This window comes from Saccostrea echinata, unplaced genomic scaffold (assembly GCF_033153115.1).
Source record: "Saccostrea echinata isolate AGI-Se365-2 ecotype Australia unplaced genomic scaffold, CSIRO_AGI_Sech_v1 ptg000008l, whole genome shotgun sequence".
Lineage (NCBI taxonomy): Eukaryota > Metazoa > Mollusca > Bivalvia > Ostreida > Ostreidae > Saccostrea > Saccostrea echinata.
This window is the reverse complement of record NW_026889757.1, coordinates 10,655,108-10,673,024: the sequence shown is the minus strand read 5'-3', so window position 1 is coordinate 10,673,024 and position 17,917 is coordinate 10,655,108. Positions and strand designations below refer to the sequence as shown.

The window sequence follows — 17,917 nt, the reverse complement described above, 5'->3', positions numbered from 1 at the left end:
TATGTAGATGATAATGCATATTGCTACATAAATAAGTTGACGATAGAAAATTAACGTCATCATGTTTATCATAAAGTGGATAGTGAGTTTGCCATCATTGTCTCTCTCTAGTAAAGCATCCAAATATGAAACATGTGTCTAACTCTACAACAAAGCATTTCTGGTCTTGGTAAAATACACTCCTAGATGCATCATCAATGTATGCTTGGTCCATTTAAAGCTTAATATTTCTGGAACTGATATATTTTGAAAACTTCAACTCATTCACTCATCCGGAAAATGTAGGTAATATGCAGCTTCTGAAGCAAGTCTAGTAGTCAGAGAGGACGAAAAAATACTTGGATATGAACTTACTCACAAAGAATTTACTGGGATGCCAAGGAGAGAGGTAAAATAAAAGCTCATTTATAATTCGTCGATGTTGGCATAAATGTAGATTGAATGGGGGATTTGTTATAGGCAATGCTTTGCTTAAGGTATTTATGCTATATAGAGATCTTCAAAATTTAAGCTTAAAGGGGCCTGGGCACAGTTGCATTGTTTATAATATTCGTTTTCTATTTTTACTTTTTAAAATTACTTCAGTTTAATGAATTGAACTTATGAAAATTCTTATAATTCAATGACAACTACATTCTTCATAACATCACGTCAAGCATCAATGATTGTAAATAAGCCACGAGTTCTGTTATTGTTATTGTTTACGTTTCACGGGGTGTGTTCAATTTGTTTACTCTGCACACATCACTGAACACGAATTAACAATACTGGTGAGTTGATTTTGCTCTCTCACATTTCTACTCTGAATTTTGTGGATTATAGTTTTAATATTTTTAATTTATACTCAATTTCTACTTTTCATTAAGAATAAGGAAATGTGTCATCAAACGTGTCCCGAAATTGGTAGATTTGATAATTTCCAGATAAAACAAATTTCTAAACACGCTTTTATTACATTTCGGCGTGAAATGGCTTGCAGCGTATAAGTCATGATATTATACTGAGGATTTTGGAAAATGTTAACTGTAAATCTGCGTCCAAGCCCCTATAATATCTTACATCGAGAGAGGATAAGTATGAATCTCTTTGTTATGTGACATAAAGCCAAGACTTTATCAAATGCTTTGACTAAAAATGAAAAATTCAAAGGATCATGATGCGTTTCTAGTGATTGAAGATATATAAATCACATTCTGGAGAAGATCACAATATTATTTAAAAATACATGTAGATTAATTTCAATTTTTCTTCGGAAGGTTAAGAACCCAATTACTGAAATATGAATCTGTAATTTCGACTTTCTAAAATAGTACACCCGAACTGCCAATGATTAGATCATTCACATGGTTTATTTTATACATGTATATCATTTTCCGTAGCAATGGTAATCAGTAACCTACAGGTGAAAGCCACCCCCACGTATGGATATTAAATAACAATATTGCTTACATTTATATTAGCTTTATACACCAAGCTTAAGTGGTGGATATACATTTAATATAGTATAACCTAAATAAAAGTCACAAATTGCATTCCTAAAAATCATCTGAATACAATTAATAATACATTGATCAGTTTGAAGATATATGATATCAGTACGGTATGATTAAAAACTATTACTCGTACTTTAAATGGAAATAACTGGGAAGTGTGATATACTTGGCGTAAGCAATGCAACGAACTGTACAGAAGAGCCAATTACCCTAACACGGAACAAAATTTTCACAAAAACTAAAGGTTATTATAATTTATTATTATAATTTGCATAGAATATAATTTTACAATGAGATAATCAAGATATATTTTGTAATATGTTCACATAGACGCAGCTTGTTAAGTTCACATGATCCCATCTTAGTTGATAATTATTCAATTGTTAGATGTTAGATGTAGAGCTGGATGCAAGCTTTGAGATAGAATAACAGAACCTTATAACACTCTTCTTTATATGAAAGAGGGCCTTATTCCAAAATTGGCAAAACCAATATCAAAACAAATCTAAGATCAGATAGCATGGTTCTTGTTTTAAAAGAAGAGACAAGCAGGGTTTTCAACCTACTGAAGCTGCACAGATAATGGCGTGTCTTTTCAACTTCATATGTGATTTGTCCGAAATTTGAGCTTTTTACATGTGGTCATTGTTAAGATATTCAGGGTGGCAGGGCACATGTACTGCTTTTGTTGCGCACATGTTCCCATAATGTTTGTGAGCGATAGGCTTAGTTGTTGCTTCGTGCTTAGTTAGTATGGCATTTTCAAGTTTTCAATATTCAATAAAATTTTAATGATTTAAGGAAGGACTCTTCTCAGATTTAATGTTTTTAATAATCAATGAAATTTTCACAGGTTAAAATAGACAATATCACTGACATCAATTATTAGTAAGATTCAATTTCATGATCACCGTCTTATTTTAAAAGTGATGCCTGATCAAGGTCAGTACCTTTTTTTCATTATCCAATAATACCAATTATGAGATAACTATATTATGAAAATAGCATAATGCTCTCTTTTGCATAAAAGGATGATAAAACATAAGGTCTATGAGATATTTTACTAAATTGATATAAATACAATGTAATTTACCTTAAAAAATATTGAATTTTCTCTAATTAGCTCAAAATTAAAAAAAAAACTAGTTATATCTCTATGCTTTATATAAATGTGTTTAGAATTTTCTTAATTTTAACATATGGTGAAAAGATCACATGGAAATGCGAAATCATAAAGAAAAAAATGCTGACCGTCAAATAAGAGAAAAAAGTACGGCTTTACTGATTTTCTTTCATCTACATACATGTAAATCCGCTTAAAACTTAGGTTACAGAAGCTAACAAGATTTAAATTATATCATATTTATTTTATATATTATAAAACTTTAAATCCTTAATATAAATTCATTCAGTTCAAAATATCCTTAGAGATTTTGATTGTTTTAAAAAAAATATAAATTAAATTCATTATTCTGAAATATATTTGAATAGCAAATTATATGATATTTTCCTACACTGCTGTTAGGCAAAAATATAGATTTTAAGCTCGGTTTGTTATTTTTATGTCAATTTGTTTAATTGTAAGAAGGAAAGACAAAATTTCCTTAAATCTCGATTTAAATTAAGCAAATTTATGTAAATATACATTGAATATTTCATTTATTTAGAAACCTGACCAGCATCTCTCCTTAAAAAGAGAACAAGAAAAGTACATTTATGTTTTTTAAAAGATAAAAGATTTACAGCAAACAAAATTAACCACCTTAAAATTCATAATTGTATAAGTATTGAAATACCCAATTATTTGTTCAGATACAGCTTGTAATTAAAAAAAACCAATAATCGAATAATAGAAAGGAATTGTACGTTTGCTTTTGCTAGCAGTTGCTTGTGTCACCCTAAACTGACCCCAAAAGGGTAATATTTAATCTAAAAGCAGAGTAAGCAACCATAGTGTTAAAATTTTGTAAATTTCCAGTTTTCAAAATTTTACTCTTTTTTGTTTCCATGGAAACGGCAGTCATTTAGAAGATTTGAACTCAGAAACCTTAGAAGACACTATCAAGTCAAAAACTATGCAGTTTGAATATGTGAACTATATAGAGTTAACGAACAGTATTCAAACTCAAAAGTTCATTCTAACGAAACAAATCAGGAGCAGAGAAAAACAAAAGAGGTGGAATCAGGTGACATGGAGGAGTGAGCATCCCCTGCCGACCGGTCACCCCTGTCATGATCGGGAAATAACGGAAAAAATCCGTCGACAATTCAATACGTAAATAATGGCCTAACAATTAATATGAAAATCGTCTCAGCATTTGAAGGTAAAAAAAGTAAATTCATCCTTTCTTTGACAATAGTAAAAAAATGTTTGTCCAAGTGATTCTCTCTCTCTCTCTCTAGAAATCAGTCGATTTAACGCAAGGAATAATAATTTAAAGTTTCAAAACAATTGGTTTGGTAGTAACTGAGGAAAGTCAGATAAACATTTTTAATGTTTCCTATGTTTTCATTGCAACTAAATCATTGTAAATTTCAAATATTGAATGCACATTAAAAGTTGGCTGTGAAGTTTTATAAAGATTTTCTTTGCTGTCTGCAAGAATTGTTCCTGACAAAATTTTAAGAACAACTAGACTGTTCGGATTGACAAACATGTGAATTATTATAATAACATTTAACTAACAGAGGAAGTTCCAAAAATATATTCAAAGAAAATTTCAAGTTTATACAAAAATATCACGTCATTTAATGCCGCACTCAAGGTATTGGAATTGTAGAGAAGAATCTATGCAATAGTAAGAAAATGCCTTACAATTGCTTTGTTCTAACCAATCATTTTTAAAAAAAATAGTGTTGTACATCGAAAAAAAAAAACCCTCTCGCTAAGAGGATTATCTAAAGTGTCTTTTTAACACTGCAAGAGCCTGTCTACGGCGTGATACATTATCGGGTAGCAGAGGAGCATATATATATATTGCAGACATCGCCACAAGAATCTGTAGTCTATCCAGCGAGTTGGCGACAGATCATTCACCTAGATAGATAACTCCAGTCATGTGAGTATCTCTCTCTATTCACTCATAGATTAATATCAGTTATAAGTAGCGATTTTTTTTTTAGAAAGTTGCAGATAAGTTGCAGATAATATTGAAGTGATTTCACTATTTACATAAAACACATTTGTGGGTTACATGATATTTTTATTAATTTCGTGAAAATCTTAAGATTTTTGGTTTCTTATTAATTATTAGACTCCCTTTGAAAACGGGGTACATTCAATCTAAAAATCTCCTTAATGTAAATATTATATTATTTATTCTCTCGTATAAAGCATAACTCCTAGAAATAAAATTTCCTTTTAAACTATTTTTTTTAAAAATTCTTATTATATTCTTATTATCATCTTTCTTATATCTTCTTAAAGTCTAAAATAATACGGTTCCTTAAAACATTATGATCTTCTGCATCAGATTTAATTTCACGTTAAACTACGTCACTCCATTACATCTTAACTTAATGTAAACTTTCCTTAACATATAATATATTGGAGAAATTAGATATAAATGAAAAAAAAACGTTTAAATCTCCTAACAAATTGAAATTCACGCCACATATAATGCATGTATATGACGCTAAAATCTGTTCATATTATTTGTGAGCATTGAAAATTGTTTGAAATGTAAGACAAGTTTGTATTTGAACGACAAAACAGGTACACAAACATTCGAAAATATTAATTTATTCAGCCTCAGAATCTTTAAGAAGTTCAAGTCAGAATATGTACATACGTCATTGTACAGTTTTTGTTATAAGATATATAAAATTTGAAATGTCATTAAAAATAATCGCCTTCCTGTAGTTCATTTATGATGAATATTATTTATTTTATGAAAAATTCAAATTTTCATATAAGTCTAAGACTGTTTCATGATTCCAAACAATAAAGAATTATTGGGTAGCTATATCTATATATATCTAGAGACACGTCACATTGACTGTTTTTCATCATGTAATGAATTTTAAATCAACAATGAAATAAATAACAAATTTGAACAACTTTGCAATATGAATGACCATTTTATATCAAATTTCTAGCTTTAATATTTACCGCTAATTTAAACCATATAATCCGAGACATGCACAAAATGTTGGAGAATTAACTTTTGCCCTTTTCTGCAAAAAAGCAGTCTTATAAATTCCTATTAATATTATATTTTCACCTGCACATAGTGTTATTATTATATCTCATATAAATAATTACTAGTAAAAAAGATTCTGATTGGCCGAGACAGTCACGTGACCGTCGTGCTTGCCCTGCAACAAAACGTCGTGTTTCACGATTGTGACGTCACAATTCAGCGACTGGGATGATTACTACTGAGTTAGATTGATTGTTTTGATTTTGAACGTGTAAAAAAATATTTAAAATAGTGTTTTCAAGGGTGGGGTTTGAATGTTACTAGTGTGTAAATCAAACTGACTTTGTCACGAAGGATTTTTGTTCTTATGAAGCGCGGCTAGTGGTGTAACTTACATCTGTTTCATATTGTTCTTCACATATGTTTACTTTATTACTATGATTTTTTTGTATTTCCTGCACTGTGCTTGATTCGGTATAATAAACAATTTATTGCATGAATGTTTGGGAGACATGAAGATTTCTTCGCCCATGAAAAATCATATACAGTATGATTTTTCATGGGCGAAGAAATCTTCATGTCTCCCTCACTATCATGCAATAAATGTATAATGTCTCCCAACTAATTCGGTACGCTAGAACATGTTCTGAGAACGATCAATGTTTAAACCTGGGCAGGGTACCCCCCCCCCCCCCTCCAAATGATGTACTAATGTCCATGGCATCTGATTCCACGATTGTTTCCCGGGGTCGCTGTTTTACACTGTTTACGATTCTTGTTACCTTCACCTTTATTCATTCTTCATAAAACCTTTTTTTCTACAACCTCTATTTTAAACATTGTCATCGACCTTTACTGGTAATGAAAATATCAATTAATGTGATGGATCCAAGGTAAATTATTCAATATCCGTTAATAAATTATATAAAATGCTACACGAAATTTACATTTCATCAAATAATAGAATACACCATTAATAATCACCTGAAATGTTTTTGAGATTTCACTTAAAGGAGGGACTACTATCATTGACTTAGTTTGTTTTATTACCATTCCTCTTTAGGACATGCTTCAAGCAAAAATTATGCATAGATGGGTACATATTTTTGAACTTATTCTGGTTGTTAATAAAATGATAAGAAATCGAATATTTTCTATTATATTGTGTGAAGAAAAGATTACTGAGATACTTGTGTCCTCATATTTCATTTTCATCACCTTTAACATTCTCTCGTAAATGAATCAATTCCCAAACCGTGACAATGAGTTTAGAATGTGTTATCAACTCACGTGATTTCTTATAAGATTATGTATAACATGTGGAATAGTAGGTTATCCAACTACCTGACGTGGTTTCTTTAAGCTAATAAGTTCCACAACAAGAAGTAAAAAAAAATTGCATAACGCAGTAATGATAAATCGTCTATCAAATATTCTTCATAATAATCATTTCCTAACTAAAATACTAGTACATGTAAATCCGATTTCCCTTGCTTGAAATAACAATCTTAACCTATTCAAGATTAAATACAAATGTGGAATAGTAGGTTGTCCAACTACCTGACGTGGTTTCTCAAAGCTGATAAGTTCCGTAACAAGAAGTAAAAAAAAAAATCACGACAAAGGATTTTACTGACACTTTTTTAGTTTAAATTCTTTTTGAATGTATTTCAAAATTTTTTTTTTTACAAAAAAATAATGAACTTTTTTTCCATACCAATTGCATAACGCAGTAATAATAAATCGTCCATCAAATATTCTTCATAAAAATCTTTTTCTAACTAAAATACTAGAACAGGTATATCTGATTTACTTTGCTTGAAATAACAAATTAACCTACAAATGTGGAAAGTAGGTTATCCAACTACCTGACGTGGTTTTTTTAAGGTAATAAGTTCCACAACAAGAAGTAAAAAAAATCATGAAAAAGGATTTTACTGACACTTTTTAGTTTAAAATCTTTTCGAATGTATTCAAAAAAAATTTTATACAAAAAAAAGAAGTGAACTTTTTTTCATACCAATTGCATAACGCAGTAATAATAAATCGTCTATCAAATATTTTTCATAAAAATCATTTCCAAACTAAAATACTAGTACATGTAAATCCGATTTCCGTTGCTTGAAATAACAATCTTAACCTATTCAAGATTAAATACAAATGTGGAATAGTAGGTTGTCCAACTACCTGACGTGGTTTCTTAAAGCTGATATGTTCCGTAACAAGAAGTTAAAAAAAAATCACGACAAAGGATTTTACTGACACTTTTTTAATTTAAAATCTTTTCGAATGTATTCCAATTTTTTTTTTTTTTTTTTTTTTACAAAAAAAATAAGTGAACTTTTTTCCATACCAATTGCATAACGCAGTAATAATAAATCGTATATCAAATATTCTTCATAAAAATCTTTTTCTAACTAAAATACTAGAACAGGTATATCTGATTTACTTTGCTTGAAATAACAAATTAACCTATTCAAAATTAAATACAAATGTGGAAAGTAGGTTATCCAACTACCTGACTTGATTTCTTTAAGCTAATAAGTTCCACAACAAGAAGTAAAAAAAAAAATCATGAAAAAGGGTTTTACTGGCACTTTCTTTGGTTTAAAATCGAATGTATTCAAAAAAAATTTATACAAAAAAAAAAAAAAAAAAAAAAAAAAAAAAAGAGTGAACTTTTTTCAATACCAATTGCATATCGCAGTAAAATATGTTATAAATCGTCTGTCAAATATTCTTCATAAAAATCATTTTCTAACTAAAATACTAGTAGTACATGTATATCCGATTTACGTTGCTTGAAAAAAAATCTTAACCTATTCAAAATTTAAAACAAATGTGTTCACTTAAAAAAAAAACCCAAAATATTTTATGTTTTCAACTCATTTAAAAAAACAAACATAGATTTGTATCAAAAACATAAATTTATAAACAAAAACTTAATTTCCTAAATGATAAGGATACGCAGACTGTAAATATTAGCAATTGAGATAAAATTCTGGGATAGGATCCGATTCTAATGATTTTGTATATTTAAAAAAAAAGGGTTAAGTCATGGAATAAAACGATGTATACATGTAGCACAGAATCTACAAATTGTTTAATCTATAAAGTTTCTAAACTTGATTGCTTAGAAATTTTACATCAAGTTTAAAATTTCTAAATAATACCGTATACAATTAAAAGCTTCCATTTTTATAGTTTCGAAGTTTTATAAAAATTCCATATAACATCATTTTAATTGATTGCAATGTATAATATGCTTTTTTTAATTTAAGGTAATTTCTGAGCAGCGTTTCTTGTAAGACTTATAATACTCTGGAGACCGTCCATATACCATCTAAAAAGTTTTAGCGATTATAAGTCTGTCAGCTAAATGTTCATAAATTCTTCAAATGGAAAACCGAAATCATTGCAAAACATTATTTCTTTTACAGGATAACATCACAGACTGTGTTATTATTTGTTATGGTCGTCTTTGGATTTGGTATAGTTACCGCGGCAAAATTTGAAGCTACAGAGTTATTAGCTCCTCCAGAAAGACCAACATCTATTTCTAGCATCGAGGAACTAAGGCGATATATTCAGGAATTGAATATGTATTATCTGATACTGGCTCGACCAAGGTACATATTTCCTTCTTATTGGCCATAATTTACATACAGAAATATATTTCCTTAATTACAAAATAGACCATTCCAAAGATATGTAGCATGGAATCTGTAATTGATTAAACAATGTATATCAAAAACAAGCTATCTAATTCTTATCTCAAGTCTATATGTAAAACTTTTAGTCTTTAGAAAGAGTTGACACAATCTTCCTACTTTGAAATATGCATATACATGTAAATTATTTCTTCAGAGAGACAAACAAAACTTTCCTAGTTTGAAATATACAATCTTCTTTTAAAAAATTTTACTTGTAGATATGGACGTTCTGTTTCAAATTCTAAGCCTGTCAAAACATGATCAGATATCATCCCATTTGAGAAGAGAAACGGCGCCTTCCCGGACATGTTTTTTCTTTTTCTTGTTGGTTGTTATTTACAGCACTTTGTAAATAAAATTAATCTCTTTTAAAATACTGCTTAATTTACGTCAATACTTTAAAGATGTAAATTTGTTTACATTCAATTTTCATATTACAAATACATAATTATAGTATAATTAATTAACACGTTAAGAAACCCCCGTGGTTTGTGTTTTGAAATGATTTGTGTGTGTTTTTAGGAAAACACAGGGATTGGATAAAAATTACATCCAATTACAAAACTATGTGGCGATGCTGTCTATCACATGATTTTTAGGACTTTCCATTTTCGCCCGTTTTCACGTCAGCTGTCCTATGTTATATGATAGCTTGACCGATATCATGCAAGAAAAAGTACAAAATAAAATGTGCAAAATACTGCAAACGTCTTTAATTTCACGTATTTAATATTTCCCAATTTTAATTATAGCTACATTTCCAGGAGGGGGAGTTAATTAATTACGTATTACTTATTTATTAATAACTTATGCAGCAATATACCTTCATCGCCTGCATACGGGGTTTATATCTCACAGTTGATTCGATACGCAAGAGCATGCTCTACGTATGAGCAATTTCTAAAGTGAGGTATTGACAAACAAGTTGATGAAACAAGAATATCAGCAGTCTTATTTAAAATCTAAAAAGTTCTATGGTCGATACAATGACCTTGTCAGGAAATACAATTTTTCATTAAGTCAAATGCTGACTGACGTTATTCATACTGATTGTTGGGCCATCATTTACACACTGAATTATCGACGGATTTTTCCGTTACTTCCCGATCATGACAAGGGTGTGACCGGCCTCCATGGCACCTGATCCCACCTCTGATCTTTAGAGGTCCGTGTTTGCTCTGCTCCAAAATTTGTATTGTTTAATGGACTTTTGAGCTTGAATACTGTTTGTTATCTCAAACATTTCGTTTCCCGTCATTAAATATTTGGAATTTCAAAGATTTTTCTTTAAAAACAACGAAAGTTATGATAGATCATTTTTAGCAAACGTACCCGCCGTTGTTATTCACTTTGTTATTCACTTTTGGTTTTCTAATGAATTTCCATAATTTATGACGAAAGAGGAAAGCAAGGTTTGCTACATTTAATATGTCAACTATATTCACGATTGCTCAATGATCGCCGAAAATTCTTTGATCCCGAAAACAGTGAAATTAAAACCACCAAAATGTATTCATTTTTGACAATAGTGGGTAATGTCCCTCCATATACTCCAGGTGGATGAGGAGCTCAGAGAATTGATCTTTAATTTATATTCGTTTTAATAATAATTTTGAACAGATAAATCTCATTTAAAACTCATCCATTAATTTCAAAATTGGACGAAAACAAAAAAGAAATAAACGAGTGCTAAGTGGTCTTTTAGACACGGTATGAAAACTTAAAAGCTTTTTTATTAACGACTTCAGGAGTTAATTTACATGTTGATTACTTATTTTTTAAGAATAAACGTGCAGCAATCTAAAGTTGATCATAATTTTGAAGCAAATATGAATCAGCGCTTGATGTTCAAAAATTTCAGGTTGCATATATTTAAAGAATAAAACTTCTAGATATTATTGTAGATTGTATTTGCAGTCAACTGCAATCGTGCATTTGAAAAAAATTGTTCGGTTAACTAGTAGGATATCGAACCAGTCTTTTCTCAGCCATGAATAAATTTCACTACTGGATAACATCAATTTTGTTTTGTGATTTTTTTTCACTTTGACGTTTCACGAATGATGTCATTTTAAAAAGTTATCTTGAATAAAATTTTTGCACTGAATATAATTAGTTTTCACCCTTTAATGAATCCAAATCTTCTCAACGTTTTCTTCAATACAAAAAGAAATTAAAAAGGTGAAGAAAACAAATAGTGATCGATCTAAAAAAATCTATATACAATAAAAATCTTTGAGCAAGGCATAAAACACAGACCCTTGGAAATTAATGAGGCGGGATCAGGTGCCTAGGAGGAGTAAAAGTCCACTATAGACCGGTCACACCCCGGTGTGAGCCTTAAGTATTGATCAGGTAGATGGAATATTCCGTAGTCAAAATTAGTATAAAAACTAAAGTCTAACAATTGGTATGAAACAAGTCAGCCAAAATATGACCCTCTGAAAGGTTATACGAGGGTTTATCCAAAAGTAATGGCACATCTGATATAAATCATAAATAATTTGAAAGTTTTCAAAAAAAAGTTTATATACTAATACGTCTATCTGTTTTGACATTTGTCTTAAAATTTCACTAAGATTTATACAATACTTTATAAAATATCAAAATAAAAACAAAGCTGGGTCTCGATTATCGCCGCACGGCAAGAATATACCGTCGTCATTATGACGTTTCTCTTCGACGCTCATTTTGAATCTGATGATGCATAAGATTTACGCAAAAAGAAATGAATTTAGAAATAACATTTGGAAAAAAGTTCAATTAATTTTAAAACTAGAACCTTTAGCAAAATAGAAATAATGATTATAGAAAAGAAGCACATGAGAGGTTAAAAAGATATGCAGATGATCTGAAAATGATTGAAAGTGAGTGCCGAAGAGTAACGTCATAATGACGTCGTTAATATTCTGACCGTGCGGCGATAGACAAAACATAACGTTGTGTTTATTTTAATATTTTTTAAAAACACTTTATATAATCGAATGAAATTTAAAGGCAAAAATCTAAATAGATTAGGATATTAGTATGTCAAATTGTGTTGATTACATTCGATTATTGAAGATTTTATAGCAGTATTGACATTTCTTTTGAATCAACGCTCGTATTTGCTTACAAGATGATTATAACGACCATAGAATTAACAAAACGCTGACTTTAAACGAGATTGTTGAAAACCTTGTTATATCAACTTATCTGTCAGTAGCATGCTTTAGTTTAAAATTTGATCGTACTCAGAGCATGCTTGGAGACATAAACACCATTTGCGGGTGATAGCGGAATATTACTACATAAATCAGGAAAGTTGAGCGTTTGTCATACAATTCAATCAAAGGTTGGCCCGTATCATCTATAGTCAGTACACATCCAAATATGTGTTACAGACTCTGCAATATTTTTTATTTCGAGTTAAGTGGATATTTTTAGTCGACTAGACATAAAAATGGAAGTATCCATTGTAAACTGATAAAACGTCGTTTATAAATTTCAAATTTTTAGATTTTTACTTTGAATATTCCAAATTGTTTTAATCTAAAAATTTAAAATTTTAAAATTGGAAATTTGGAAATTTAGATTTTTGAGCTTAAATATCAAATTTCAAAATACGAAATCAATTTGAGTTCTTAAAACTAAGAAATTTGAATTAAGATATTTAAATTCTAAAAATCTAAATCATTTTAAAAATTTAATTGTTAAGTGTTACACAGACATGAAAAGTTCTTGCAGTTAAATAACAAGTTTTCGAAGGTACTGACTATAGACTTTAGATTTCGAATATGAATATCAAGTTTTGGAATAAAAATCATTTCGCATATGAATCACAACCTTACGAATAATGAATAACAATCAATGATTATAAATCACAAGATTCAGAATATATAAATACATGTCTGTTGATAACATTCTACAGTTACTTAAAATGATTAACGAAACATACATGGATGTGTTGGAAAATCCAAATAACTCAACATAAAGCTGACATTTGATAATATATATACGTTTACCACAAGAACTATAAGGAATGTCAATAATATTACGTTTATATAAATCTTAGTTTAATACACAGTTGTGCCTTAATTTAGTAGTGCGTTTACCAAATAAAAAATAGGAAGGTGCTTTTGGAGCATAACTGAGTTGGCTTCACTTTTAATAGAAAAACGTTTCTTATGCACTATTTTAATCAAGTTTCTACGTTTGGATGTTCTCGAGATATTTCGTTCAACGAACGAGAACTCTTGCGGGAAAATGTATGAATCTGAGATGATTTTTCACCGATTTGATTTGAAAGCGAATTATGTAATGAATATTTACTATATTTATACTGTTCATTGATCATTACACCTACACAGTATTTTGTCAAAAGGTCTCATTTGCAGCAATTAGATTATTTACATGCCATTTATTGGTTGTGTCAATGACGTCTGAAGCTCTTAACACATGGTTAAATTCAAAGACACTTCATGCAACGATTCTTTTGATTTTCAGCATAAAAAAAATTTGCTCTCTCTCTCTCTCTCTCTCTATCTTTATGGGTCTGAACTCTACTTAGTGCGGGCAAGTCAGTGGCGTTTTAAGACCCATTATCATGATTTTTCTGTTTAGTTGTAATTACTGGAAAATTTGGATTATCTCCCTTTACAAAATTGGTTTATAGCTCATCTTCGTTATTTTGTGTCTGCTAAAATTGTATGCCATTGTTAATAATACATCTAAGAATTTCAAACAAATTATTAAACATCACAAATTAAAGATGGCAACACGCGATAAACTGTTTTACAGATTTTTATTCATTGAAGGAAGATAAGATAAGGTGTTCTAGTGATGAGAGGATTAAGGAAAGAAATAATCAAGCAATTTAATGGGTAACTGGACTATCAAAAATACTTATTGCATTAATATACATATATATATGTTGAGAATGTACACGTATTAAGTTCACCTATCATAACAATTGCATTAATGATCCACCCTTGATGCGTCAAGAAATCATGTCTAACTAGTTTTATTTCTAAAAAAAAGATATTTTTAAAATTAATTTATGAATGAATTAATTTAAAAACAAAAAAAAAAATTATTAATTTAGTTAATTGCAAATGACCAATTAATATAATGATTAGATTTAAATGTTAAATCAAAATTTAAAAAAGAGTTAAGAGTTAATGATTAATTATGAAAATATTTTTTAAAAAAAATGAAAGGAAATCGCGATCGAAACCTTGAACTTAGAAATATTGAAAAAAAGAAAGAAAATAGAGCCATAAAAGCAATAGAACTACATGTAAAATGAGGAATAAAATTAAAAATATGAAATTTGGACCGTGACTATTACACACTTTAAAACTAGATCATAAAGGAACTCATGCACTATTTACAAAAATCAATGATGTAAAAATAAGGTTTTATGCGACACAAAAGCGTTGATCCTTCAAGTGTAAACGAAGTCAAGGGTGGGGGGTTGGGGGAGGGGTTTTTCATTTAATCTTTCTTTGTATATGATACCTCGTCGTTGAAATCATCGCAGTTTTCTTTTCCGAAAATTATCTAAACATTATGTTCACTAATTAAATGTTCTAATCAGGTCCCAGGTAGATCACTTCAGTTAGTGTTTACATATTTACACAGGTAAAGTGTTTAGGTTCCAGACAACAGTGAGTAATAGCAGGGAAAGATATTTTCCACATCTTGCATTGTAACATTATTTCAAAGAGGGTAAAAATCAGTTAGAAAATCAATCCATTTTTTCCATCATCTCTATCACTCAAGTTATTTAAGGTTACATTTCAAAACTACACATTCACACGAACCATTCGACCCAGAACCCTTAAAGAGGCCCCAATCTATACATTTCTGAGTGACCGACATGTCAACAAAGTCAGGTTAACTAGGTCAAATTGGCCATGTGATTCTTTAAAGAATAAAATCCATAACAATAAGGTGTGTTTCATCGGCTTAATTATACATAATTTTATTTAAAAAAAAAATGAATGGGATTGGGCAGCATGCAAAGCCTATTTTAGCCCTCTCGCGAGATCCATCAGTTTATACAGGACTAGATGCATTAGGCTGTTAAATTAACATTTGGAAGGGCGACCGTGAGAATTGTGGGAGAAATTGCGAAATAGAAGAACTGGTCGTTCAAGTTTTTCGGGTGACTGACTCGGATGGGAAGGCAATCTTAAAAGACATAATGTGGGTATTAATTTGTATATGTGTGTGTGAGAGGAGGTGTTTGTGTGTTATCAACTACTAGTATCACATTTTGATAATCAATATTTATTGAAATTTGTTGTCATCATTAAACTGTTGATTTTTGTATGTCTTATGTAAAAACACCAGTTTGAACAAAGAAATCCATATATTTGGCATGTATATTAAAAGTTTACTTAGGAATTTTTACAGGAAGCAATAGGTATCCTCAATGAATGATAAAATCTTAAATATAGTATGCTTATAATTGTGCAGCATGATCATCTTAAATTGGAGGTATTAATCGTTTCGAATCATGCCATAATTGGGAGAGCCTGAGATTGATTATCAGAGTATAAAATCTGAAATTCTGGCCTTGTGGCTCGTCATTCTGCTTTTTTTTTTCGCACCTACAGCTGCCTTGGAGGATCGAAGTTTTTTTCAACTATGAATGAGTTCATGATTATCAAGTATAATTAGTGAGTAAAATTATTTTTATTGTCTTAATCGGGTAAAACTTCAGCGGTTAATCTCGGTCACTGAATTGTGCGTCTTTTTCACAATTTTTTGAAGCATGGGAGTAGTATTAAATATTTCGCGAATCTTGGTCTTGAAAGAACTCATTACATGTTCTACAAGGATGTAGTTGAAGAAAAGTTCATGGATTAAAATATATGGACACTGCATGGCGGATTTAGAGGGGGAGGGGCAATTTTTTGGTGTGACTGTGGACCCCTACCCCGACCTCAAATTGGTCGCCCCCCCCTTCAAGATTCCTGGATCCGCCACTGAAGGATATGAATATAGAGTAGTTGCTTTAGGCCCTGATGTAGCTGTATCAATGATTTGGGAGAACGAAAAAGTTCTTTGTACAGATCCCACGCAGTAATTGGAGATGTTGTATCGGTGATGTATCGCAGGTATAATAATATATCAATTCTATCCAGACTTAAACAAAAAATACCTTTCATGATAACTTCTAATCAAATTGAATGCTCAAAATGTTTATAGTTTAAATGAAAAAAAAAATGATTTTGCTCAGGAGCACACACTATTGTAACACAATGACAGCATAAATTTAAATATTAAGATTATTATTTATTGTTGTGAAATAATATTCAGTATATTTTCATAAATGTATTAACCTTAATCTTATTATCTACTACACCACTATATACACTGAGAGGGTCGGGAATAGAAACTAATGTGAACGTCTAATTAACCGGACAATGTGCAAGAATGTGCAGACCACTCTACTGACCAGCATCTGGTAATGATATGATATCTCCTACGCATCTAGTGGACTGGACATAGATCACACATGATCCTCTCTGATATGGAAAGACAATAATATGCTAATGAAAAACTTCTTTGGGAGCTCTTTTATGGGAGATAATGAAGACGAACTTAATACTCATTAAGATGTGATCTGATTCCTGTTTCCAAATATATAACACTCGTTCTGTACCCTCCAGTATAAAACCTGGTGAGCGCTTGGTATCAGGAGCCTTTTACCATCCTTGGCTCCGAGACCTTTGGTGAACGCTTGTTGCTTAGAGAGACTTTTGTTTGTTTGCCATTTTGGGTTGTAATAATAAAACAGTTATATAAACTTTATCAGTCTTCTTAATCACGAGTATTGTCACACTATGCTTTTTAAAGATTGTCACTCTTATAGTTTTAATTAACAATACGGCAGCATTTTCAAACAAAATGTAGATTTTTTATTTTGATTACAGATTGTTACAATGACATCGATAAGAACTTATATGACGGATCTGTTAATATCCGTGGCGGATATCAGTGTTGGAACCAATTTTTCTTACGTAGCTTTTCTGTAAGTAAATAATCGTTAGATTTTTATTTCCAATCTACTCATTTGTACAATTAAATTTAAGCAACCAATTCCATCTGTATATAAGTTTTATAAGTTTCATTATTATAATTTACATATATATAATTATATTTTTGAAAATATACATGTACAGTCAAACTTCGTTATCTCGAACCCGATGGGACCGAGAAAAAACTTCGAGATATCTGATGATACGAGATATCAAGGTAAAAATAGATAAAGAAAAAGCGATTGAGACTTCAAACTCACTTTGACATATCCATGGTATTTGAGATATCGACATACGAGTTAAGGAAGTTCAACTGTATATATTTCTGTCAATTTTTAGTGTTTACATCAGAAAATTAACCAGTTCAATATTCTCACCTTTTCAGGTACATGCAAGTAACTTTTACAGATTGACTTCCAATAATCGAGAACTTCGTAAATTGTATATTAATTTTAAGGTCATGTGATACCAAAAAATCGGGATAAAGCGTTTTTTTTTTTATCATATAGCTTTTTTTTTGGTTGTACATGTTGTTTTTA

The 17,917-nt window shown here is 30.2% G+C and overlaps 1 protein-coding gene across 1 annotated transcript in view; it reads left to right on the top strand.

The window, feature by feature from the left end:
• The first annotated feature begins 9,106 nt into the window (after nucleotides 1–9,106).
• The window catches only part of LOC133181352 (receptor for retinol uptake stra6-like), a 36,569-nt gene continuing 27,758 nt past the window's right edge, over nucleotides 9,107–17,917 (top strand). Inside the window, exon 1 of the mRNA XM_061315871.1 lies at nucleotides 9,107–9,264. Within this exon, the coding sequence (XP_061171855.1) occupies nucleotides 9,107–9,264 (158 nt within the window). The remainder of the gene's footprint in view (nucleotides 9,265–17,917) is intronic.